This window comes from Ovis aries, chromosome 1 (genome assembly GCF_016772045.2).
Source record: "Ovis aries strain OAR_USU_Benz2616 breed Rambouillet chromosome 1, ARS-UI_Ramb_v3.0, whole genome shotgun sequence".
In the NCBI taxonomy this organism is placed as follows: Eukaryota; Metazoa; Chordata; class Mammalia; order Artiodactyla; family Bovidae; genus Ovis; species Ovis aries.
The window spans coordinates 187,052,410-187,080,352 of NC_056054.1; the positions used below are offsets into that span (position 1 = coordinate 187,052,410).

The window sequence follows — 27,943 nt, forward strand, 5'->3', positions numbered from 1 at the left end:
GATGAACCTAGAGCCTATTATAAAGAGTGCAGAAAGTCAAAGAAAAAGACAAATATTGTATATTAATGCAAATATACAGAATCTAGAAGGACAGTACTGATAAGCCTACTTGCAGGGCAGCAAAGGAGACACACACATCTAGAATAGACTTTTGGACACAGTGGAGGAAGGAGAGGGTGACATGATTTGAGAGAACAGCATTGAAACATACACATCACCATACGTAAAGCAGCCAGTGGGAGTCTGCTGTATGATGCAGGGAACCCAAAGCCAGTGTTCTGTGAAAACCTAGAGGGGTGGGAAGGGCAGAGAGGTGGGAGAGGGCTATAAAAGGAAGGGAACATATGTATATCTATGGCTGATTAATGTTGATGTATGGCAAAAACAATCACAATATTGTAATTATTCTACAATTAAAAATAAAATTTAAATTAAAAAAAATAAAGATCTTAGTAAGTGAAGAGAGATACTATACTCCTGGATTGAAAAGTTCAGTAGTATTAAGATGTCAATTCTCCCTAAACTGATCTATAGATTCAACACAATGCGAATTCAAAATCCCATCCAGTTTTTTTTTTTCCCCCCAAATAGAATTTGAGAAACTTGACTGTACAATTTCTGTGGAAATGTAAAGAACCTGGAATAATCAAAGCAATCTTAAAAAGAAGAACAAAGTCAGAGGATTTATACTACTTGATTTAAAATTACAGTAATGAAAACAATGTGATACAGGCATAAGAAATGACAGATCAATAGAACAGAAAGCTCATAAATTTGCTTTCAACAAAGTTACCAAAGCAATCTAATGAAGAAAGGAAAGTATTTCTAAGAAATGGTACTGAAACAACTGGATATCCATACAGGGAAAAAAAAAAAACCTTGATTCTTTATCTTACACCACATACAAAACTTTATTGAGGTTCAGAGACTTAACTCTGAAAGCTAGAACTATATGGCTTGTGGAAGAAAATATAACAGAGTATGTTCATAACTTACAGTTAAGCAGAGATTTCACAGACAGGACATAGAAAATTATAACCAGAAAAAAAAAAGATAAATAATAGACTTCATCAAAATTGCAAATGACTGTTAATTAAGGGACATCATGAAGACAACAAGTAAGAAGCAAGCCACAGCATGGGAGAAAATATTCACCAAATATGCCTGATAATAAATTGGCATTTAGGGTGCATAAAGAATTACTACAATTTGAGAAATAGGTAAAAAATCTCAACTTTCAAAATGAGGAAATAACTTGAAAAGATACTTCACCAAAACAAGAAATACAAATGTCCAGGAATTTCAGAAAAACATGTTCAACGTCATTTGTCATCAGGGAAAAGCAAATTGAAATTCCAACAACCTACCAATACATACCCATTAGAATGACTAAAATCTTTAAACTGACAATATAAAATCTTAGAGAAGACGTAGAGCCACTGGAACTCTCATTTATATTAGGCAAGAAGGTGCTCAGTGGTAAACAATTCACCTGCCAATGCAGGAGACATGGTTCGATTCCTAGGTTGGGAAGACCCCCTGGAAGAAGAACCACCAAACACCAGCATTCTTGCTGGGAAAAATCCCATGGACAGAAGAGCCTAGCTGAGCAGGCTACAGTCCATGGGATCGCAGAGTCGGACACAACTGAGCACACACATAAATATTATAATCACTTTGGCAAAAGATCCAGTATTTCCCTATAGAGCTAAATGCATTCTTACTCTATGGCCTAGAGCTTCCTCAACTAGCACTTGACGAAGATGAGTGAAAACATATGTCCACACAAATACTTGTACAAGAATGTCCACAGCAGCTTAATTCATAACAGCCAAAGCATAAAAAACCCAAGTATCTATCAAAAGGAAATTATAGCACAATTATGCAAAAAGAAAATGCTATGTTCATAAAATGAAATACTTCTCTGCAAAGAATCAATTATGATATATGCAATAACATAAATAATCTCAAAATATGCTGAGTGAAAGAAGCATTATACAAAAGAATACAGATGTGATTACATTAGTAGGCTATAAAACATGGAAAATTAATCTAAGGTGAAAAAATAGAACACTGGTTTGTTTGGAGGAGAGTAATAGGGTTGACTGCAAAAGGGTACTATGTAAGGTGATATGTCTTGATAGGGAGTTGAGTAAGGCATTTGATAAAACTCAATGAATGGCACATTTAATACCTGTACATTTTGTGCTTTGTAAATCATGCTTCAAAGAAAAAGAACTATACATAAATATTAAAATCTACTCAATGGTATGCATGCTGAAATATTTAGAGAAAAATATATTGATATCTACAACTTACTCTGAAACATAAAAAATTCAGATGGAATTGGTAGATGAATAAATGGGTAGATATATGATAATGCAAATATAGTAAATATTGATAAAATCTATGTGGTAGGTATGCAAGTGTTCACTATAAAATTCTTTGAATTTTCTAGAGTTGCTGAAAAATGTCTTAACAAAACATAAGAGCAAAGAGTTGAGTGAGAATGGGAGAACAGAAGAGACTGGAAAGCCTAGACGGCAAAAACCAGGAAACAAACATTTTTGTCAGTGTAAAGTACTGCCCAGGGACTGTGGTACTCTGCTGACCAATGTATCTGTCAGTTTGTAAGGGTATAATCTTATAATGGAGATGAATTAATCTAGTTATCCCAGCTTGACACTAGCTAACCTAAGTCATCAAACTAACTTTTCTTGTTCTGATATTCAAGTTTAATAAGCAGCTTCTGGCAATTAAAACATAGCTTCCCAGGGATTTTTATAGAAGGCAGAGAGAATATACTGGCCAATTATTAGGCAATTAAACTTTTTAACATTAGCTGATTAATGTGAGCATTATGATTTTTACAATAGACTTAAGTTTGGTTGATCTACATTGTATACTGAAAACCTGATCAAATCTCAGCCAACCAAAAGCAAAATTGTACTCCTGACTGGGAAAACTGATTATAAGATTAAAATTAATGACTTATCTCTAAAACAACATATTAAGACTTTAAAATTAGAAAATCTTCTGAGGTCATGGTGTTCACTATCTATTTTTTCCTCATTATTCATTCTTGAGACACTTTTCAGGATTCCTTTCAAATGGAACTGCCTCAAAAAAAAAAAAAAAAAAAAGGATTTTATCAGGCAGAAAAGACAGAAGGCTTATACTGCTTTCTGGACTTTCTAAATTCTATTAGAACACCCAAGTACCCATACAGCAAAGACAAACAGATCTTATTCATAAGAAGTACACATGTAATCACCTGTATGCCCTCATGAGAAACATCTGGCAAACAAGTCTGAGATGCTGTTTCATGTTTTAGCAATGGTGGCTTATTTAGAAATTGGTTAATTTCTTCAGATTTTTGCTGGAGTTGATCTACGGAAAAGAAAATAAGTAGACTGAAATGATCTTTGGCTTACATCCCAAACTTAATGAGTTATCATCTTCCAGGGGCAGACCATATGCTATGTTGTTTATTCTGGTTCAATTTTCTTAATTAAAATACAATACCAGCATATTTTATGTGACAACATTTTTATAAACTGTTTAATTACTCTCAGGGACCAGAGGACAGCTCAGTAAGCCTCCTTCATAGGCAAAATAAAACAGGCCTAGGTATATTTTTTAAAAGTCATTTTTCCTTTCCCCCTTGAAAATGTCCTACATGTTTTTTATTTTCTTCAGTCTCCACATAAGCATTAAAAATCCTACTGAGATTCTATCACACAGTTTTGAACATCAGCATGGTTCAGTTAAGAGAACAGCATGCTCAGGTACACACTGTCCCCATATAATGCCCTGCAAAGTTTTTTGGTTAATGTTCAGCTTTCTTCAACACAGATCTTCAATTTAATGCTTTCTAAAATCTTTCCTGTATGCCAATCTATTAGAATTAAATTAAATCAGAGTCATGTATTATTAATACTTTAATAATAACATATTTTTAAAATAAGTTTTCCTTAAATCTCCTAAAAGGATAAAAATTTTATTTAAAAAGAAATTTTCACCTATAAGAAGAGCATGCAGATCCATCTTTAGAAGTAAGGCTGACTCTATATAATTTAGTCTCCCTACCTTTGCAACTAGATTTGGCTTGAGTTTTTCATAAATTAATCCAAATCCTACTCATTTCAGTTAATGAACCCTTTAGACCACAGTCATGCTTCACATAGAATACTTTAAAATTTGCACATCACTATCAATAGTTGTTAGTACTATAATGATAATTATAATATTAAGTCAGATTGTAACTTCAGTTAGAGATGGGAGAAATGCAACAAAGGGTTCAGAAGAGACATCTTTCTTAATCCTTCTATAGATTCCTTGGTTTAACAGGCAAATGATGTCATTAAGAGATATCTGAAATTTTAAAGGAGGAGCTACTGAGGTGCTACACAAGTGGGCTTCAAAAGCACTCAGATACTGACCTTCCAGCTGCTGAATGACCTGGGCTGAATGAGCTGCCTGTTCATTTTTATCTTGGAGAAGTTTTGAATTTTGATCCTTGAGGGCATCACAGGCAGAGTGCAGCTCTTGCTCAGATTTTTGAAGGCTCAAAATGTGAGAGGTCTTCTCTTCCATTTCTGCATTGTGCTTCTGTTCCAAAGCACTGTGCCGGGACTGCAGTTCAGCCTGGGCTTGGCCTGCTTGTTCAAGCTGTTCCAGAAGATGATGCATTTCTTCTTGCAGGTTATGGAAAGATAGTTTTCTCTCTGCCACTTCTAGTTCCATCTTTTCTATCAAAACCTTGGACTCCTGTCTTTCTGTTTCTATAGTGTTCCTTAAAGTGCTCAGCTCAGCTTCCATTTGTTGTAATTGCTGAGAGAGAATCTAAGAAAAAAAAAAAAGCCTCATGAACCATAAATTCATTCTTTCATTTCAATAAGCATAGTGAAGAGCCCTTTCTAGGTGAAGCCTGGGCCTAGACACTCAGGATCAAACTTCCAATTGCACAAAGGTCCTCTTTTTGCTTCTTGATACTTTTGACAATAGTGTGTATATATACAGTGTCATTATTTTTTCACTTACATGTCTCCCAATACAAAATTAGTTCAATAAGTGAATGGACTGTGCCTGTTTTATCCTCATTGTTCTCCAGCATCTAACATAATATACGGCATACTATTTATATTGAGTACCTGGTACTCAATAAATACTGAATAAATGAATGAATAAATGGATCCAGTCCCTGCCGTCAAGGAACTCAGCGTTTAATGGGAGCATCACACTTCAACAGATCAGTATAATATAAAACATTAGAGGCCAAAAGAGATACTTACAAGGTATTAAAAGAAGGGAAATTTACCACAAAGTCACACATATGTAAATATTTCTACAGTACCTATCTAGTAAGTAGCACAACTGGGATTTGAACCTGACTGTGTGATGACAGCCAGAGAGGGGACTCGGGGTCAGGGTTTGTTAGGACTGGAGATATGAGAACATGTTTCTGTGCAAGAAAGACAGTCGTTCTCAAGGAGAGCTGAAAAGAAGAAAGGAGATTACTTTCTCCAGCAGCATGCAGGACCCAGATGAACAAGCACAAAATATGGACTTTCAGAGGAAAATAACACATTCTTAAGAAACTAGGATCCTAGACCTAAAATCACAAAGGAAAAGGGCAAAAAGATTTGAAATATAAGTTTCATGAGGGAAAGAACTGTATACATTTTGCTCATCACAGTATCACCACAGTGGAAACAGTGTCAAACTTTATTTTTGGGGGCTCCAAAATCACTGCAGATGGTGACTTCAGCCATGAAATTAAAAGACACTTACTCCTTGGAAGGAAAGTTATGACCAACCCAGATAGCATATTCAAAAGCAGAGACATTACTTTGCCAACGAAGGTCCATCTAGTCAAGGCTATGGTTTTTCCAGTGGTCATATATGGATGTGAGAGTTGGACTGTGAAGAAGGCTGAACGCCAAAGAATTTATGCTTTCGAACTGTGGTGTTGCAGAAGACTCCTGAGAGTCCCCTGGACTGCAAGGAGATCCAACCAGTCCATTCTAAAGGAGATCAGCCCTGGGTGTTCTTTGGAAGGAATGAGATGCTAAAGCTGAAACTCCACTACTTTGGCCACCTCATGCGAAGAGTTGACTCACTGGAAAAGACTGATGCTGGGAGGGATTGGGGGCAGGAGGAGAAGGGGACAACAGAGGATGAGATGGCTGGATGGCATCACCAACTTGATGGACGTGAGTCTGAGTGAACTCCGGGAAATGGTGATGGACAGGGAGGCCTGGTGTGCTGTGATTCATGGAGTCGCAAAGAGTCGGACACGACTGAGCGACTGAACTGAACTGAGTATCACCACCACTTAAGCATAGGGAATTTGTTGATAGAATGAATAAATGACATCAATTCTCTGAAGGCTTCCAATAGGATTTTATGCCTGCTCCCTGGCAAACTAAATTGGAAATGAATGCTCCTGAGGCAGGCAACAGAGATCACAAGGCAGTACCTGGTTTCTCTGTTCAGCAGTGGTCAGCTCCTGCTGCAGCAGGTCCACAACCTGAGTGCGGCCCAACAAGGCTTCTTCATGTTCCTCAAGTTTCCTCTGCAGCATCCTTAATTTCTGAGAAGGAAACATTCAGATACAATGTGCTAACACATGAGCATCATTACCTGATTACTTTCAAAATGTGAGGTAGACTTGTATCCTAAGATTTTTGGATGTTAGGGATGACAGGTTAAAGAGTCAGACACTGCCATTCTCCTCAACCAGCAGCAACAAAGAATCTCCAAAATGTCTTCTCCAGAGCATCAACAACAACCAAACTGACACAAGCAAGTCCCTAAATTAGGGAGCCTTTTTAATAATTAGATATTTGTTACACGTATCCACTTTTAAAATTATATAGTCAAGATCCTGTATCTAAATAATGTAGGTACACATATATCCTACTCACCTAAGAGAACATTCTCTACAGGCAAGAACCATTTCTCTTCTAGTTTCATGCATAGGACATGCACTTGATAAACAGTTGTTGAATGAATAAGTCAATAATACATGTATATATTAATAATCAACTTTAAAAAGTGCTGTATTCTGAAACTTTATTTAGTGATGTACTCTGAAGGATTGTCTAGAACATGGAAGAAGTTTTCACTCAAAATCAGTTAAGTGGATCGACCATAAAAAATACCACTGGAGTGCCTCTGAGTACTACACTGCCTTACACATTAAACAGAAACAAATACTTTTGAGTTAGTAGGTGACAAACTTAAAAACAATGAAGCCAATTTTCAAAAATTACTCAATGATTTTTTTTTTTTAAAAAAGAATGATTTAATAAAAGGCTTTAAGGTTTCAAAATCACTCCTTTTTTTTTTTCTTTAAATTTTCTAAAGTTTAAAACTGACTTCATTGATTTGAAGCTTTGGATCAGGTTTCTAATGTACAAAGGTAGCTACAATGAGCAAACGGAAGAGAAACCCATTTCTGACTACCACACACATTTGCCAATGAAACTCAGCTTTTGAGTATTGACAGTCTGAGTAGAGGGGTAAGGGAAAAGGTAAAGGAAAATAAATAATTAATATGCAACAGAAGAGAAGACCACCAAAAAGAAGGCAGTTAATGAGCAAACCCACACCAAGTGAAGAGCAGTGGGCAAGGATGGAAAAGTGGCTGTGATAATTAAATGTTAACCAAAACAACATTCTACTAGGTTTTAGCAACACACCTGTTGCATCTCTGTTTCCACATCTGCCTGGGTTACTAACTGAAGAAGCTCATCTTCATGAAGACGAACCTGTGTCTCAAAACGGGCATCTTTCTCTCGGACCACCTGCTGCATGGAACTCAACTGAAGACACACACCAGAGAAACTATACAAGTTACACTCCCAGAATTATCACACAAACAAAACTCACAGACTATTCTCCAAACACAGACACTGAGAACTGATAAGACAATAGATATTTCAGATTAAATTTTGAATGTCAAAGGATGAGATTTTTGGAAGAGAGCGAGGCCTGATGGTAACTTCAAAATGTGAGAGAAAGCCTGCCATTAAATTCAGAAGTCAGCTTAAATATAAATTTTGAATAAAAACTATATTTACATGGTTAAAACAATGTTTAAATATACAAGAGGTACATTTTTAAAAGATCTAAGAAGGTTAGAATATTAAACATACAAAGTTAGATTCCTGTTAAGCCCTAGACAATTCACTGAATATCACACTTGTGGTCAAAAACTTTCAATGAAATTCTCATGCCCTATAAAACCTCAAAACAATGTTATCTTCTACTCAAAATTCTCTACAACTGGAAATACAAATTTTTCTTTCAGGTCTTATTTTCAGAGAATTGCTTCTACCAAAGAACTTGGTATATTTCCACACTGCCTCTCCAGACAGCTATTTTCAGCTGTAATGACAGCAGGATTTTAGATCACCCTCATTTGTGACTGAATGAAATGGAAATAAACTGACTGGTTGTGAGTTGCTCAGTATCAGTGTTTTCGTTTCGTTCTTAGGTTTTGTGTGTGTGTGTGTGTGTCTGTGTGTGCACATGCTTATTTACTTCCTTAAGATCTGTGGCTGAGCATGCCAACCAGCTCTTCACTTGCCCATTTTGCACTGGTCCTTCAATCACTGTTGACTGTTTGATTTGTGACACTTTGAACCAAACTTGGCTCTCCTTCTAAGGCAGGAAGAAAAAAAATCTTAATGATACGTTTTGTTTGTTTTTTTTTCTCTACTGTATCTTTTATTTAATTGAAGGATAATTGCTTTACAGAATTTTGTTGGTTTCTGCCATTATCTGGATTTTGATATTACTATAAATTTGAAATCCTGTGTTTCAAATGTATAGGCACTGGAGTCCTTCATTAGCCAAACATATCTACACATCCTTTCCTATAAATGTCCATATTCTTTTTCCTGAGACTTTGCTCACACCATTCCCCACAATATCCTTTCCCCACCCTGTTGAAACTATATTATCTATCCATCATTGTTTTACCTAAATCTTGAGTCTTCCATGTAAGACTCCTTGGTGTCATATGCACAGTAACTTCTTTCATCTCACAAAATACTTTGTATTGCTGCTTGCTCTGAACATTCTGAATGGCTTATATTATGATGGATCAGTTAATACATTTATGGTGTGTGTGTGTGTGTGTGTGTGTGTGTGTGTGTGTATACCCATACACCTTGGCTTTCCATGTAGTAAGTCACTCAGTAAAAATATTCTGTATTTCCCCATCCTACATCGTATAATGTATACAAAAAAAGGACATGATAAAAGCTAATACACAAAACTTAAGATCTTAGAATATCCAATATTAAATTTATACACAGTAGTAGGTCATCCATAGACAGAGAGTACCACTAATACTACAAGTTATCAATAAACATCAAACACCCAATGGATAAGGCACTTATTGTGCAAAGGCACTTGAGGGGAAAAAAATGTTTCTTGAGTCATTTGAGCATTATTAAAGGAAAAATATAAGAGTGAGTGGTCAAACGGGAAATTCAGAAAAATAGAAAGAATTGAGGATGGCAGTTCAAACAGTAGCAGAAAATAACTACTGGTCCTGATAGCAGAATAATTTCTGGTTATAGCAGAAACAACTATAAAGAAGAAAGTCACGTACTGATGCCTTTTAACATTGAACCTCATAACTTGTACCACCTTCTCATTACATAAGCACTAATACTTTGATAATAATTTAACTTCTCATCATAGATTTTACTATGAAGAATGGACTTAGTCATTTGTATTTCTTTTGGTTTATCTAACAGTCTCTTTGGAACTCAGCATAAGCTCATTCCTTTCTAAAAGACTGAATCTTTGTATACTGTTAAAACTAAGTTTCTGGGCCTTAAGAAACAGCCATAAATTGAGCTATGGTGTATTCATCAAGGTAAATAATACTTCTAATTTCTTCTTCTACCACACCCTTCTACTTTCTACTGTAACATTCTAGCTACTATACTTTCACCTACTAAAGTTTTTAAAATAGACTGAATTGATTTGCCATGTAATAATATTAAGCTTTTTTTCCATTTTGTCATATATCTCATGAGCTACATTGTTTATTTTTTCTATTTAAGTTTTAAAAATTTTTTTAATTGGAAGAAAATTGCTTCTGTTTTTATTTTTTTAATTGGAAGAAAATTGTTCCGTTTCTGCTGTACAAAAATACAAATCAAGTATAAGTATACATATTCCCCCTCCCTCTCCCACCCTAATCTTAAACTTTCATGATTCTTTACTCTACTGAATCTGAGGTACCTCCCACCCTACCTGAGCAGCTTGCTCTGCCTGTGTCTGGCTGAGCTGGGTTTGCAAAGTGCTAACGAGTTCCTCCTTCTCTTGGAGCTGCTTCTTCATCACTAAAAATTCTTCCATCTCTGTTGAACAAGACTGAAGACATAGAAGGAAACAAATATTTAAGCAAAAGAACTGGCACTCTTAACTCTGACCTCCCTTTTCATTTGCCCTAAGTACCTACCAATATCCTTCTAATTTCCATTTAACACTGAAGGGAATTGCATAAACTGTGGTTTTTTAAAAAATTACCAAAATTACTTGCCAGAGGGAAACTAAAACAAGGGCAGCAGTTTTTCAATGTCTTTGAATCCTCACACAGAAACAGACAGTACAACTAAATAAAAAAAACAAAAACCCATGGACAATATTTACAGTAAAATTAGGAAGGCAGTACTACAAATGCTAAAATACACGTAGGTAGGGACAAACCACCAGAAGACTCTGGTATCAGAGTCTGTGCAATAGGAGGAAGGCAGCAACAGAGCAACATCTGATTGCCTTGAGAACAGGAAAACCCCCAAACGGTCAATACATTCTTACTGGGAAGCACAGTTGGCCAATCTTAGTACAACAGCGTGAGTTGGCAAAGCTTTTCCCTTCTCTGATTCTGGCCGAGTAAAGGGGTCCACAGTAAAAAGGACAAAAAGGCTACAACAATCTGGCCTACCTGAAGCTTGAAAACTAACTCATTAGGACTGCCACCCAAAATACAAACTGCACCAAGAAGAAACTTCCAGGTGTGAAATAGAAATTAAACAGAATAGGGATAACAGAAATAGAAGACAAAGAAGGGCTTCACATGTGCTATACAATTCATTATCGACTAGCCACATGTGGCTATCAAGGGCTTGAAATATGCCTAACGTAAGTGAGAAATTAAATTATTAATATTAGTTTATTTTAATTAATTTAAGAATAAATTATTTTCCATTAAATGCAATTATGTTTTTATATGATTATATTTCACTTTACCTGCTGTATCATGCAATATACTGTTGAACCGCTGTGCATGTAATAAGTGTGCATGTTGCTCCTAGTGTTAACAATAAACACATCAGCTATCCAGACAGTGTCAATAGATTGATGCAATTTAAATGACTTTTTTCCTATACACCTATGTGATGTGCTTACTTGAATGAATACTTAATGAAGAAAGTATAATAGTTGACATCTATGTAAATCATAATTATGATTAAACCATAATATACTTAATTAAAATATAAATATTTATTTTTATCATTTTTCTAGTTCAAAAATAAGTAGAGATATACTTTTAAATTTAAAATAAAGGTATATTACTGATGCATAGCTCATTTCTTTTATTTCTAAGTAGTATCCCATTGTGTATTTAAATAGTCTCCTGCTGACAGATGTTATTTCTGGCTTTTGGTTTCACAAGTAAAGCTGCTATGCATATGCATATACAATTCCTTTTGTGAACATGTGCTTTCATTTTCACACATGTTGCTTTAAAGTTGATTTTTTTCAAATTAACTATCCTAAATAATTAGCCAGTTTCTAAGTATGGATGCAAATATTAAAGGAAAATTATGTTTGGCCCTCAGTTCAGTGACAGGGAAGTTTCTAAATATGTATGGAACAATTTGAGCATATGACTCTATTTTCTCAACTGGAAATTTTATGAAATCTAAACACAGATGAAGTATTTCCAATGAAAATTTAGCATCCAAGTTGAGATATAAAATACAAACTAAATTTCAGACTTGGTGCAGAAAAAAAAAAGTAAATTAACATAAAAATAATTTTTATATTAATCTGAAAAGTATATTTTTGATATACTGGGCTCAATGAAATAATTATTAAAATTAATTTTACCTGTTTCTTCTTTATGTTTTACAATATAGCTGCTAAAAAATTTAAAATTATACATGTGACTCACATTATATTACTATTAAGCAATGTTGGTATAGATCAGAGTAAAGGGCAGGGGGAAGGCCAGGAAAACTCAGAAATCTACTTGCCTTATCTTTGAACACAACACAAAAATAACAAAAAAGAGAAGTCTGTTAAATAAAAAACATTTTCCTCAATCAGGCCTCCTTCAGTAAGTTTAGGAGAATTAATTTCACACAAAAATAAGAAACATAAAAGGATCAAGGTCAAATCCCATCCAAAGTTATCATTAAGCAAAAAAAAAGAAAACCAAGCAGGTGAGAAAAGCATACCATCGGCAAGCTCAAAGTAAAAATTGCAATCTATTTCAAAAGGTATTTTTAAAAATAAGAAAATTACATAAGACACACAAGAACAGTTTTAAAATCAGAATTAGAAAAATTCAGAAATGAGGTGACAAAATTCAGGAAAAATTTGATTCTTTTGAATCAAAATGAGTCCTGAAAAGAACACAAAACACAAAACACTTTATTTTGAACACAAAACAATTTATTTACAAAAGTAAATAAACACAAAATAGAATGCCTTAAAGAAGAAAAAAAAAAGAAGAAACTTTTGAAAATGAAGAGATAAAAAGAGACAGTAACAAATATGGAAGGTAATCAAAGGTGAAACATATGGGTAATAGAAGTCCCTAAAGAAGAAAACAGACCAAATACTACAAGCTATATGATTCAAGAAAACTCTTCTGAAATAGAATGTGTGAAACCATTTATTGAAAAAGATATCTGGCTATCTACAAATATCAACTATGGATGATAAACACCAATGCACACTCTAGTAGAATTACTAGACTTAGTGGAGAAGGAAAGATAAGAGGAAAGAAAAGGGAAGGGAACAAGGAAGGAAGGAGTTGACAGAGACATAGAAAAATATTATATGACTATTGTTGTTACTTAGTATAATAATCCATTGGGCTTTAGTGATTTGTTAACTTAATGATTATGAGGTAACTTACACCCCTACCTGTGTAGCTTGGTTTGCCTGTGCCTGGGTAAGTTGGGCTTGCAAACTGGTAATTAGTTCCTCTTTCTCCTGGAGTTTATGTTTTATCTTTTCTACTTCTATCTCTTCCTCTGTAGAACTCTTGTCATGCTGAAAACGCAGGGAATAAAGTTATTTATTTAAAAGAATCTAATTTGCCCTATACAGCTCCTTGATTATAGTATTATCCAATAAATGGGAGCAAAAAATAACACTTGATCTAACAAAGAAGCAATCTTAGAGTTTTCGAGTTTGCATACGGCCAAGAAGTTCCTATAAGACCCATCCTTCCTCACTATAAACTGGACAAGAATAGACAAATAGCTATCTGAAAATGATGAAAAGCAACCAGAAGCAGGAGGATACCAGAAGGGAGCTGATATCTTGGAGAAATGACACCAAATTTCCTATGTTTACAGTTTTTAGTCTGAGGGCAAAATCAGTCAGTGCCATACAGGACTAAAACTTAACATAAAACTCATAATCCCACTTCCTTAAAGAACTAGAGGGCAGAATTCAGGAAAACACAGCTGCTAAGTGAAGGACAAAAAATCATAAAAGAGACAGCAAGAGGGGAGGAATTAAAATCTTTCAACAGTCTTTTTTTTTTCTTTCCAAAAGCTCTTCTTTTGACTGAACCAGATTCTGCCTCCCAACTGAATTCACCACCACTCCTTGCCCTCCAAAATGAATCTATTCTGCTTATTGGAACCACACAGAATAATTTTACACTTTCTTCCACATAACAGTCTGAGAAGAATAAGAGAAGCTTCTAAAATCAGCTTTGAGAAGCTAAATAAGGCTATCTATCAATGCAAGAAAAGTAATATCTTCTGAGCATTAGACTCAGGAAGGAAAGACTAAACCAGGGTACTAGCAAACCAAGGGTTATGCCTAAAGAATTTAGAGATCACCTAGTTTACTCTTCTAACCAAGGATTCAAAAGCTAAATGCCTCACTTTAATATTTACTTCTTCTTGCTAGCCTTTTTAATTCTCTGCAAGGGTACGTTACAACTGATATTTAACTTCCATGTTTTTTGTTGGCCTTTTATTCTGTGCTTGGTCCATAGCCCAGTTAGACTGCGAACTCAATAAAAGGACAGCATTTAGTGCTATTATTACTTCAGCTTCATAAATTTTTGTGATTAGTGAAGATCTGCTACAAGAGGCTTTTGTTCCTGAGGAAGTGTATATTATACCCAGTTACTATACCTTGGAGAGTTGCTCCTCTGACTGAGGTTCAGTGGACAGAACAGTCCCTCCTTGTGCCTTCATCTCTTCTATGTGTTTATTCAAAGAAGTTAATTTGGCCTTAGCATGAAGTTTTAGCTTTTTTATTTTGTTATCAGCAGCTTTTCTTTCTTCCTGTCAGAGAACAATGATGGTAAATACACAAATGTTTATTCATCACTTATCCAGTATATAACAAAAGTTATTCTCAGTAGGCATCATCTTACGGTATTAGGAAAATCAGATTCTCTATTACTCTAAGTGAAGAGAAAAACTGAAGCTACTCTCATGTCTGTCTTTTATCAAATGCTTGGCAAGAAAGGGCAATGGTACCTGTAGAACTTCATCCTTCTGCTGCAATTCAGCATCCTTCTGTCTAATGATTTCTTTTAGTTCCACCACCAACTGTTCTACGTAAGCCAGGCGCTCCAGAACATCCTCTTGGGTTCTATCATTAAATTCCATGTCAGATTCTTGGGGTAATTCCTGGTATTTAGACAAAAAGTTGCCAATTTACGAGTGAAAAGGTATAAACTTCCCAACAGGAGTTTCTTCATTCCAACTTCATCTTATCTCTTGTCCTTACTTAAGAAATCTTTCCAAGGAGATGGGGGTTCAAGGGCAGAGTATGGGTTGGAAGAAAGAAGGGGCCTTAGGTGTCAAGAATGGGGCTTGGCTTATGTAAATCTTGCAGTCTAGTGGTATAATTCCCTGGGACTGAATTCCTTAGGCTGGGGAAAACCCTCCAGAGATGTTGCTTGGGTTTTATTAGAAGAGCTGTTTGGAATGGATGAGAGTTGCAAAAAAGGAGGGGCTGTAGAGGATGGCTGAGGGTGGAGGAGGAGGGTGGGTAGGGAGGGGGAGTGAAGTGAGTTTATGTACACTATAATGCTGTGTGGGAGTGGACAGAGACATACTCATACTTAACTGGCAGGGGAAATAAAAAATTTTTAAATGGTTTAAATTTTAAAAAGACATCTTTTCAATAATAATTACCCAATATTATTATTATCCAATAATTATTATCAGAGCCATTGCAATACATATTATTTTGCAAATGTTAACCATTTACAAACATTATCTCATTTACGGTCTTATCATACTAATTTTACCAAAGAGAAAAATAAAGGGAAGCAAAGATCACATAAACATTAAATGAAAGAGCCCAAAATTTAAAATTAAGAGAGTAGTTGAATAAAATTCTCTTAGCCACCAGGAAACACTGCTTGTCTTTTCAGAAAGTGAAAGGACTTTCTTTGATTCCTATGTGACCTTCAAAAACTACAATACAAACTATAAGAGAAGGGCTAGATGAGTTTATAATGGCAAACAGTCTGAAACCAGAGAGTTGCTCCATTTCTTGTTTCAGAGGTTTCCTGTGAAATAAGAGAACATACCTGAGCTAAAACAATCTAGTACTAAGCAAGCCCTAGGGGGACAAATGGAGACACTCTTTCTAATCTTATCCAGGACTTGATTTCCACTACTGGGCCTTACAGGCTACAACCTTACAGGAAAAGGAGCATTTACAAAGCCTCAATGTTTTTCTTAATCTTCTCTTCCACCTAGCATAAGGGAGGCTGCTCACTCTCTTTCATCTTAAATCCTTGTCATCAGAAGAACATGGAATATACATCTCATCAGCTTAAACAGAACAGAGCTACTCACAGGCTCTAAGGAAGCCCTCATATTCTCATCAGTGTCATCTCCTGATAATTCATGTAAAACAACATTTGCTAATCCCGACAGTCGACTCAGCATTTCTGCAAGAAAAGAAAACATAAGAATTAGTCAAATGGACACATGTTTCTCCTATGATGGTAACTGTATCATCTAGAAGTGAAATAAGAAAACTGTGCAGGTGATATACACATATATATTAGACTACACAGCATGATGATGGCTTTAAAAAGGCTTCTGAGTATGTACAGTGTAGTAAAACACTGTTCTTTTCAGTGATAACTACACAGAGATTTTTAAGCACCATCACTAATATTTTTTAAATGAAATACAAATACATAATTGTTAGTGCAAAATAATATACCTAAAGGTTATCTTTAATGGGCAAACATGGAATTCTAACTATTCTTTCCCCTGTCAGACTACTGTCCACTTCTAATTTGTCAAATACACCTCATCGTTCAACAAATGTTTTTCTTTTTACCTGCCGAAATTAATAAAACTGAAAACAGAAAAATAGAGAAAATGAATAAAACCAAAAGTTGATTCTTTGAAGAAATGAATAAAATATACAAAGCTCAGTTAGGGTGACAACAAAAAAAGAGAGAAGACACAAATTATTAACATCAGATATGAAAGAGGAAAGAAACATTACTACTGACCTAAGGAAAACTATAAATAACTCTATGCCTATAAATTCATTAACATAGATGAACTAGGCCTTGAAAGATAACAAGCCACCAAATCTCACATAAGAAGAAACAGAACCTGAAAACCAGCCCCCGACCCATACTCTTTCTCTTTTCTTCCTCATTTAATCATTCATTCATTTAGATCAGTATCACTCACCAGTCCATAAAGCCCTTTAAAGTGAGAATATTAATGTTCTGATAGGAAAAATAAAAATAAACTGGACCGTGCATAGCATTGTCATGTACAATTATGGTAAATTTTATGCTAACAAAATATTATTTGGGTTTTAAAATCCTTAGCAAGAAGAAACAGAAATGTAAAAGCTATAGCACAAAGCAGGCACTTGAATAAAACTAGACTGCTATCATTTTCTTTCACTTAGAGTATTAATAGTGTTTAGGGCAGCCACGGTCCCCAATTAAGAAATGGCAAGACATTTGTTTCTATGCTGTGTTTAGTCGCTCAGTCATATCCAATTTTTTGTGACTCCATGGACTATAGCCTGCCAGGCACCTCTGTCCGTGGGGATTCTCCAGACAGAAATACTGGAGTGGGTTGAGATCTTCCAAACCCAGGTATCAAACCCAGGTCTCCCACACTGCAGGCAGATTCTTTACCGTCTGAGCCACCAGGGAAGCCCAACAACAGTGGAGAGGGTAGACTGTCCCTTCTCCAGGGGATCTTCGCAACCCAGGAATAGAACTGGGAGCTCCTGCATAGAAGGCCAATTCTTCACCAGCTGAGCTACCAGGGGAGCTCTTTGTTTCTATAACAGGTTACTAAGACAAGCAGTATATGGCATCTTGAAAAGATGCGTGCAACAGGAAAGGAGGAGAGAATCACACCTAGGAGGGCAACATAGGGCCATCTATAACTAACTAGTGAAATGGCAATGTAAGAGTCATATACAAGTGCTTAGGAACATAATTTCATGCAAAGATGGGCACAATAAAGGACAGAAATGGTATGGACCTAACAGAAGCAGAAGACATTAAGAAGAGGTGACAAGCATACACCGAAGAACCATACAAAAAAGATCTTCATGACCCTGATAACCACGATGGTGTGATCACCCACCTAGAGGCATATATCCTGGAAGGAGAAGTCAAGTGGGCCTTAGAAAGCATCACTACGAACAAAGCTAGTGGAGGTGATGGAATTCCAGTTGAACTATTTCAAATCCTCAAAGATGATGTTGTGAAAGTGATGCACTCAATATGCCAGCAAATTTGGAAAACTCAGCAGTGGCCACAGGACTGGAAAAGGTCAGTTTTCATTCCTATCTCAAAGAAAGGCAATGCCAAAGAATGTTCAAAGTACCACACAATTGCACTCATCTCACACACTACAAAGTAATGGTCAAAATTCTCCAAGCTAGGCTTCAACAGTATGTGAACTGTGAACTTCCAGATGTTCAAGCTGGATTTAGAAAAGGCAGAGGAACCAGAGATCAAATTGCCAACATCTGCTGGATCATCGAAAACACAAGAGAGTTTCAGAAAAACGTCTACTACTTCTTTATTGACTATGCCAAAGCCTTTGTGTGGATCACAACAAACTGGAAAATTTTTAGAGATGGGAATACCAGACCTAACCTGCCTCCTGAGAAATCTATATGCAGTTCAAGAAGTAACAGTTAGAACTGGACATGGAACAACAGACTGGCTCTAAATCAGGAAAGGAGTACCTCAAGGCTGTATATTGTCACCCTGCTTATTTAACGTCTATGCAGAGTACATCATGCAAAATGCGGGGCTGGATAAAGCACAAGCTGGAATCAAGACTGCTGGGAGAAACATCAATAACGTCAGATATGCAGATAACACCACCCTTATGGCAGAAAGCAAAGAAGAACTAAAGAGCCTCTTGATGAAAGTGAAACAGGAGAGTGAAAATGTTGGCTTAAAAGTCAACATTGAGAAAACTAAGATCATGGTCCCATCACTTCATGGCAAATAGATTGGGAAACAATGCAAACAGTGAGAGACTTTATTTTCTTGGGCTCCAAAATCACTGCAGATGGTGACTGCAGCCATGGAATTAAAAGACACTTGCTTCCTGGAAGAAAAGCTATAGCCAACCTAGACAGCATATTAAAAAGCAGAGATATTACTCTGTCAACAAAGATCCATCTAGTCAAAGCTATGGTTTTTCCAGTAGTCATGTATGGATGTGAGAGTTGGACTATAAAAAGCTGAGGGCCAAAGAATTGATGCTTTTGAACTGTAGTGTTGGAGATGAATCTTAAGAGTCCCTTGGACTGCAAGGAGATCCAACCAGTCCATTCTAAAGGAAATCAGTTCTGAATATTCATTGGAAGGACTGATGCTGAAGCTGAAACTCTAATACTTTGGCCACCTGATACAAAGAACTGATTCATCTGAAAAGACCCTGATGCTGGGAAAGATTGAAGGCAGAAGGAGAAGTGGACAACAGAAGATGACATAGTTGGATGGCATCACCGACTCAGTGGACATGAGTTTGAGTAAATTCCAGGAGTTGGCGATGGACAGGGAGGCCTGGCGTGCTGAGGTCCATGAGATCGCAAAGAGTCAGACACAACTGAGTGACTGAACTGAAGGAACATAATAATCACTCATCAAGTTATGAGACTCATAAATACAGTTGTTAAGAAAACAAACAAAACTCACCAGGACACAGATTCTAAACTTTCAACTCTAGTGATTCAATTTTCTGTAGGAACCATTATTGATAGAAATGAACACTATAACTAAAGAGTCTTTATTAGGCACAGAAATTCATACTAATCAAAGAGTCATAATAGAACCTAACTTACCAAACATAATCACTTTATCTTTAGATTTTTCAGACTCTGTTAAGAATAATAGCAGGAAAAAAAAAAAAAAAAAAAACAACCAACTGATGGGACCCTGAGAAGATGGCAGTAGCAGACAGCATACCTTTTGGATCTTCCTAAATTCCCATATAAAAATAGACAAAACAACTAGATAACAAAATTTTAAAAACCCATAGACAGTCTTTACCAAAACAAACAAGCAACAAATAATGAGACACAGTTTCCCACAAACTCCAGAGTAAACATGGATATAGAAAAAATATCCAAGCCACAAGATTCATAGTCATCCAAGGAAGAAGGGGGAACCAAAGGGTAGCAGAATGTGCCACTCATTCCAAAATATGCCACTTGGCATAAGGATTATTTTTTGAGCTAAAGACAGCTGGAAAACAGCAGGTACAGGTAGAGTGTGCTGATCTCCCCTTTTCTTTCTAAAAGGAACAGCTAAAACACTCATATGGAAGATGTTCTCTCTATACCATGAAGAAAATAATACTGTTATCTCCAGGGAAGGGAGCTGAGGCCCAAAGAATTTATAAGGCTGAATCTTATAAAGTAAGCCTTACCTCCCTAGTCACTGGTCTGTGATTAATGACCTCCTTGTCTTGTCTCATTTTCACAAACACTAACATGAGTTTGGGAGAAGTCAAGTCCAACCTTCACTGATGACCTTTAAGGGGCTCAAGATTTTTGTGGAAGAAGTAAGTGCAACTGTGATGGAAATAGTAAGAGAACTATCAATAGAACTAAAAGTAGAGGCTGAAAATCTGACTGAATCGCTGCAATCTCAAGATAAATCTTTTACAGATGAGGAGTTGCTGCTTCTAGATGAGCAAAGAAAGCGGTTTCATGAGATGGAATCTACTACAGTGAACAAACTATGAAGACTGTTGAAACTACAACAATTTAGAGTATTACATAAACTCAGTTGATAAAGTAGTGGCAGGGTTTTCAAAGAAATTCTACTGTGTGTAAAATGCTATCAAACAGCACTGCATGCTACAGAGAATTTGTTCATCAAAGGAGAGTTAATCGATACAGCAAAGTTCACTGCTGCCTTATTTTTAAAAATTGCCACAACCATTCTAACTTTCAGCAACTACCACTCTGATCAGTCAGCAGCCATGAACATCAATGGAGAAAGGAGTGAAATCCAAAGTATGGAGTTTAGTTAATAGTAGTGCACCGGTATTGGTTTCCTAGTTTTGACAAATGTCTTTTATGAATGTAATGTGTTAACATTAGAGACTACTGCGTGAGGGGGACAGTGAACTCTGAATTATCTTTGTATACTTTCTATGATGAATTTAAAATTATTCCTAATAACTTGTTTCTTTAAAAATTCAAAGAAATAAATAGTAAAGAAGGAATCAAGAGAAGTGATACATACTGAAGGTAGGCAAGGAGGATAATAGGATTCCCTGAAAAAGAAAACCAACGCAAAGGTACCGAACACACACACACAAAAACAAAGTCCAAGAGCACTTCTCCAAAAATTTTTTAAAGATTTGAAGTAACATATTGAAAGAAGCCATCAGGTACCTGAGAATATCAACCCAAAACGACCGGCAAGACATTCTAGTAAAATTTTTTAAAATCCTTTGAGATTTAGGCTGAAATATCATGTAACTTATAAGCCAACAACAACAACAGCAACAACAAAAAGACTCTCAGACTTTTCAACAGTAATATTTTTGTCAGAAAAAAAAAATGGAGTTACAGATTTGAGATATTTAAGGAAAGAAAAGGCGAGTTAAAGATTTTATTTTTAGCAAAAATGACCTGCATATGTAAGGAGCACAGACAGAATGTTATGAACTTGCAAGAAAATTCATGATACAATTTCCCAGGAGCCTTTCCTAAGGCATCTGTTAAGAGAGAGAGCTTGAGACAACCAAAATGACTTAAGAAACATCATCATAAGGACTGATGATAAGCACTAAATATGTTACTCACAGAACTAAGGCCAGGATGGAGAGAGAATAGTATTTAATGATTCTATGCTCTGAGAACATATAGGCCTCCAATTTTAAAAATTGGGGAAAACATGAATAGCATATGTAAAAGAAACAATAAAATTTTTAAAAATCAAAATTGGTGGTGATCATTATCAGTATTATTATTCCTTGACTATTACATGCTTCCTGTGGACTTAAAGTAATTATGGGCATAGTAATTCTATTATATACTCATTATGGAAAAAGGAGACAGACATATAATACAAAAAAAATTAAGAATCCCCAAGTAAAAAATAATCTTGAATTTCAAGCAAAAGTGTTACTATGAACCTACAGGGTATTTTACCTTAGTAAATATATTTTCCTAGCTCTGTCCATTGAAAAAACAATGACAAACTGAAAAGCAATAAATATCTCTAGTGCCTAGACTGGAGTCTTAAAACACTATTTCCCATTAAAAAAAAAAAGAAAGACAGAAGTAACTTTAAAAATAAAATAGGAGGGCTTCTTAGAGAAAATGACTGATTTCAGTTCTGAAGCAGGAAATGGCACAAAATGAGCTTGAAACATCTTATCACACAAAACAGCAAGGAAACTATCAAAGACTAATGTAGAGTCATGTTAAAGGGGCCCAAGAGACAAACTGAAGAAGTTCCCACAGGACAAAGGAACAACTGAGTTTCTAATAAGAATATGAATTAAATTGCAAAAGATATTTAAATCCACCAAAATATTAAAATCCACAAGTTCATAATAATAAACTGGTCATCATCTGAACTAAGAATTGTGAAAACTAGGTTAAGTACAAGGATTTTCTTGTCTTTTCTATTTGGACTTGACCACTTAGGAAGCAAATAGTAGATGAGGGGACACATCTCTACTTATAAAGTTACTCCAGGTAACAAATGAAAACAATGGTAGAACTGGAGTATCTAGTCTAATATTTTGCAACTCTAATGAATTCATGGATCTAGACATTGAACATGGAGAGCTGCTAGTCTCAAAGAAGAGCAAAACCAGACATCATGTGCCATTTGATGAAAGAACACACCACCACCTATAGACTTCCCAAAGGGATTGAATCTCAGTCTGGTAAACTCTCTGGATCCAGCTGCCAATTTCCAAGAAATGCAGAGGACAGAGAAATACGCTGAACTGCTCCATGAAAGTGCAGTTCCCAGACTGTGGGGAAAAGGCCTTGGTTCTTCAACAGAAACTGAAAAAAACCCAGGATGGTATGCCTAGATCAAATCTTTTACATATCATCATTAGCCACGCAGAATGTGATTGACATGTATTTTCTACTGTGAAAATATGAATTTTTTCATTTTCCAAATATAAAATTTAAATCGTGAATATTTCTCAAAGCTAACACTGCCCCCAATCCACCATTACAACATATGAGATTTGGATGTCTAGAAGGGTCAGCATCCTACGAATTATTGCATATGAACAATACATACAGATGAACATAGGATAATGATAATATTAATGGTAACAATTACTGAACATCTGTATCAAACACTCTATATACATTTTTTCCCAATCATTAAATCTGCAAAATAGATATTATCATCATCCTCATCTTTTATAGATGAAAAAACTGACACTCAGAGAAACTAAAACTTTTTAAAGATCCCTCAGCTAAATAAGCATTACTGAATAAGATAAATGCTCATTCAATGGAAAATGTGTTCACTCACAACTGTTTAAAAATTTTTATATCTGAAGGGAAAGATCAGCATCAGGGAAGAATTGCTTCAGGCCAAAGTAAAAGGAATTTCTCAAAGACTGATTCAACAACCCTGAGAGGTCCTGAGTAGATGGCACAGTGGGAAGAGCGAAAAATTGGGAGCCAGGCACTGAGCTTTCAGTCCCGCCTCCAGCACAACGTTATATTATACTGGTAAGTCACTTGCCAGTTTCCACATCTTAAAATGAATACGATTAACAAGGAGCATCCTAATGCCCAGTATTATGACTCTATGATGCAAGAGTGATTTCTATAGCTGGTGACATTAAAGGAATTCATAGCAGTGTAAAATGAAGGCCATCCTGGGCACCTACAGTTAAGTGCTTTAGGCAGCTCAGAGGTTGGGGACTTGAGGGCAAGAGAGCCACAAGTAGCCATGCTTAAGTTAAATGAAGAAAGATGGATCTCTGCCTCTGATAGGCTCACTGCGGGATAGAAATTGGTAAATGCACATATAAAAATTAGTAAAGGAGGAAATATATAGTAATAAATTCATTTGAGGAATATCTGTGACTACGGGACAATCGGCGCTCTTGCTGTTATTATATAAAGCACCAAAATCACAAATAGTAACCTGGGAAAAGAATAAAATAAAAAGCTTTATGCCAAGGCTGTAGTTCAATAAAACATTCAGGCAAATAAAACAATCTGTCAAAGTCAGTGCTGGCCACACCTTCTACAAACTCTGCCACAGGATCTCAACACTTTTGTGTTGAGGTGGCATTTAGAATCCAAGGAGTCTTCTTTACTCAGTCTTCACTGCTAATAATAATTTTAAAAATATCCACTCCGTGTGGAGTATTATGCTAAGAATCACAAAAATATAAAAAGAAATATACGGTATGTCCCTAACCACAGAGAATCCAGTACAAAACGCATGGGAAAATAAACTGAAGACAGTGACTATATGTCTGTGACTACATGCATACACACCATTTGCTCCGGAATTTAGTCACATTTTCCCACTGAAACAACAACACAGAAAATGGTTATAGTTCCAGGTCACTCCTCAAACTTATTCAATGCATGTTTAATTGCCCCTCAGTAGTTTTCCTTAATGCTAAGTGATCCTCAACCAGTTTGAGAAACTAATAGGAATGGTGCTATATAGCTGGGAAAATCATATGCAATATTATGATATAATTTTAGAATTAGAAAATGAAAAACTATTTTTCATGATATAAAAAACTACTGTTTTCATTCAAGAAATTTAGAAATAAATGGTAGTAATATAATCTATATACACAGTACTATGCACTAAGTATTACTCTAATCACTTTACTTATAATTATTTATCCTCATCATTTTACTTATTTTATTATTAAAACAACTCCAAGGAGGTTCTTTGGATATCCCCAGTATTAATGTGAATAAACTAAGGCATAGGCAGGCTAATTTTCCCAGTCACATAGCTCGACAAAGCTTCTTGACTGGTAGAGAAACAGATGATAATCTATTTTCTGAGCAAACTCATCACCCAACATTCTTCACTGGGGCTGAAAATAGGGCTTGGAGGCATGAGGGCACTCATATGCTTATATATACTTATAGTTACATAACCACTTTTTTTTTTTCCCCCAACAGTAGTAAAGTGAAATGACTCAGAGTGGTAGGGCCCCAGAGAATTCCATATTATTTATACCACAGATAGGCTCATGCAAGGGCACAAAGGATATATGTACATGCTATTCACTACAGCGGTATTTGGGATGGCTAATGACTGAAAACAATCTCCATGTCCATCAGTAAGGGACAGGCTAAATATATTTTGATATTTCTACAGGGCAAAGCTTTTAACAGAACAGCCTTTTAGTATTAAGATAGGAAAAAAATAGTGTAAGATAACAGTTACATTATTATTCAACTTGTGTGAGAGAGAAAAGGAGAGAGATGTTTAATACAAATGTGCTTGAATATGATTAGAAAATTTCTTAACAATAAAGAAATTATTTACAGTGCATACTTCTGGGAAGTAGAGAATGGGGAAAAGGATCAGTATATAGCAAAGAAAGAGATCTTTGTTTTGATATCCTTTTGTAGTGAATTTACTTTTACCGAAAGCACGTATTGCTGATTTTATATTACCTTAATTAAAAACGGAGTATTACAGATCCTAACATCCTTTCAAATAGTGGTTCCTAACAATAGGCCAGTATGTAATGATCAGTGGGGAGATGTGTCCCAAATAACTTATTTCTAATTGTTGTTAAGCTAGAGAAGTTTATGAATTATTTTTTATCAACAAGAATAAAATCAGCATCTCTTTAATTAATCCACTAGTACAAAGGGGAAAGAAAGACACTTTTAAGATTCAAACAGAAGAAAAAAAAAAAGAATTGCATCCTAAAGATGATTAATTTTAAGAAAGGCTGCATCCCAGAGGAATGGAGGTCCTCAAAAAATGAAAAAGGGTTCTCCCCTTCTGGAAGTCCTCAGAGATGCAAACACTTTGCAAAAAGTAAGGAAACACCTTTATGTAATCTCTAGATTGGGTTGGGAGTGTCCCAGAAAATGAGGAGGAATTTTTCATCCTTTTTAATATGTTTTTGTATAGTTTATAAATAATATATTTACAGTGCTATTAATATACTATTTATAATTAAGTATACAGTATTTAGAGGATGGTTGCTCAAACATGTTTTACTGATAGAGCAAACAGTCAAAAATGTTTGGAAACTACTGACATAGTCCAACAAATTTAACACAGTTAAGAGGAAAGCATAAATGATCCTTTCATGGTCAAAGGATAAAAATTAAAAGCTGTGTAACAGTGTAAGAAGTTTTTGAATTCTCTTCAGTTTTTTCCAGTATCAATCCATGATCATATCCTGTCACTTCCCCAAAGAACATTTCCTGATTTGACCATTCATAATAATTCTGACCATCCCAATTTAATTCCTTCATTCTTTTGAAAACACCTCCAGACTATCTGTATGGAGCTCTTCACTGCCAGCTTGTTCAGAACTGTGAGATTCTTTTTTTTTTTTTAACTTTTCATTTTCTATTGGAATATACCTGATTAATAACGTGACAGTTTCAAGTGTGGGGAGAGGGACTTACCTATACATATACACGTATCCATTCTCCCCCAAACCCCTCTCCCATCCAGGCTGCAACGTAACATTAAACAGAGTTCCCTGTGCTATAATACAGTAGATCCTTGGTGGGTATCCATTTTAAAAAATAGCAGTGTGTATATATTGAGATTCTTTAAAAGCTCAGAAAACTTCCAACTATTTCCAAAAGTGAAAGTACTTATCCAGTGATTTTTAAATATCTCTGGCCCTCTTAAATTGTCTTCTCCCTACAGACCAACTGGAACTCCTTAAGTCGGACAAAAATTCCTCAGTTGTCCAGCGGCTCATCCTCCCTTTCACACTCCTACACGTCACTCCTCTTATGCAGAATAAACACAATCCACACCACCAAATCAAGATCAAGCCCCCCCGCCCCCCCACACACACACCCCAACTCTCTTCAGGATTCCCTTTCCTCTTACAGCCTGCCCACCTCTGATTCCTGGGATTTTAGTGTTGATGGGATCGCACGATTAGTCCCCTTCTCTGCATCTCTCCAGCAACTCATTAGCGGGATCGTTCTATAGGCCCTCTTCAGCATTATTATTCCCAACGTTTCTGCGATCTCTGCCCTCAAGACTTTCGATTTGTTTGGGTCCCGCCTCCCCTTCCCGACTCTAAGTTTGTTTAGGGCCGGAGCGCAGGGCCCCGGCAGGTTCTCCCCGACGCTGGCTGCTGCGTACGCAGGTCAGCCTGCGAAGGCCGCTCAGGGAACAAGGCCGTGAGGAGAGGACTGTCCGGAACGCCTTTCTCCACCGCTCCCGGAGGAGAAACTTCCTGGGAAGGGGACAGACAGTGGATATGTGTCTAGAGGCCGCATAGCGCGACCCCGAAGCCATCCGGCGGGGCCAGCCGGCGTGTGGACGATTACAACTAGGCCTGGTAGGTGAAGGGAGGCGGATAGAAAGGCCAGATCCTGGGCTGAATCAGGAGAGGCGGGACGGGGAGAGGACCGAGTGTAGCTGCTTCGGCAGCCCCGCGGGGCCTGTGGCGGGGGTGACCGTTACAAGACTCAAGAAGGCGAAGAGTTGGGGAATGTCCCCCACTCACCTGGAAGAGGCTGTCGCCGGAGGCTCCAGCTGCCCCCTCCCAAATTTAAGCCACGTCAGCTCAGGAATCCCGAACGCGACACCTACCACCGCCGCGCCCCGCCAAGGGACTCAGCCACTAGCAGTTGGGACGGAAGATAGGATTAGGATATGGACCAATCAGGATGGTCGGCAGGACGTTACCAGGGAGACCAGGCACGCCTTGTTTGTAACTAACCCATCAACAATGCAAGAGACCAATCGATGTCGGGAAACGCTCCGCTTCCTCAAAGAAACAGCCAATGGTCTCTGAAGAGCGGAGCAAGGGCGGAGTCAGACGCGAGCAAGTGTTCCGGAAGAAAATCTGTGGAAGAGCCGGAAATGCCGAGAGGGCGGGCGTTCTGTTTAGGGTCAGGTGTTTCCAAAGTGAGATGGGTCGGCTGATTTCTTCTAATTCCTGCACGAGGTTGACCATGCCTGACTTAGATTACGGCTTGG

The 27,943-nt window shown here is 36.6% G+C and overlaps 1 protein-coding gene across 8 annotated transcripts in view; it reads right to left on the reverse strand.

Moving 5' to 3' along the window:
* Positions 1 to 27,579, reverse strand: part of GOLGB1 (golgin B1) — a 77,018-nt gene extending 49,439 nt beyond the window's left edge. For 2 of the 8 annotated variants that reach the window (XM_042232010.1, XM_004002962.5), the window contains exons 1-10: positions 27,468 to 27,579; positions 16,107 to 16,201; positions 14,772 to 14,924; positions 14,421 to 14,573; positions 13,189 to 13,317; positions 10,282 to 10,401; positions 7,707 to 7,829; positions 6,482 to 6,595; positions 4,443 to 4,845; positions 3,275 to 3,390 (exon numbers count right to left, since the gene is read on the reverse strand). In XM_042232010.1, the coding sequence (XP_042087944.1) occupies positions 3,275 to 3,390; positions 4,443 to 4,845; positions 6,482 to 6,595; positions 7,707 to 7,829; positions 10,282 to 10,401; positions 13,189 to 13,317; positions 14,421 to 14,573; positions 14,772 to 14,924; positions 16,107 to 16,199 (1,404 nt within the window). In that variant the 5' untranslated portion in view covers positions 16,200 to 16,201; positions 27,468 to 27,579. Of the gene's footprint in view, positions 1 to 3,274; positions 3,391 to 4,442; positions 4,846 to 6,481; positions 6,596 to 7,706; positions 7,830 to 10,281; positions 10,402 to 13,188; positions 13,318 to 14,420; positions 14,574 to 14,771; positions 14,925 to 16,106; positions 16,202 to 26,850; positions 27,002 to 27,467 lie in introns of those variants that run through there. The other 6 variants (XM_042232019.1, XM_042232014.1, XM_060418508.1 and 3 more) reach the window with 5 other exon arrangements.
* Positions 27,580 to 27,943: the final 364 nt, after the last annotated feature.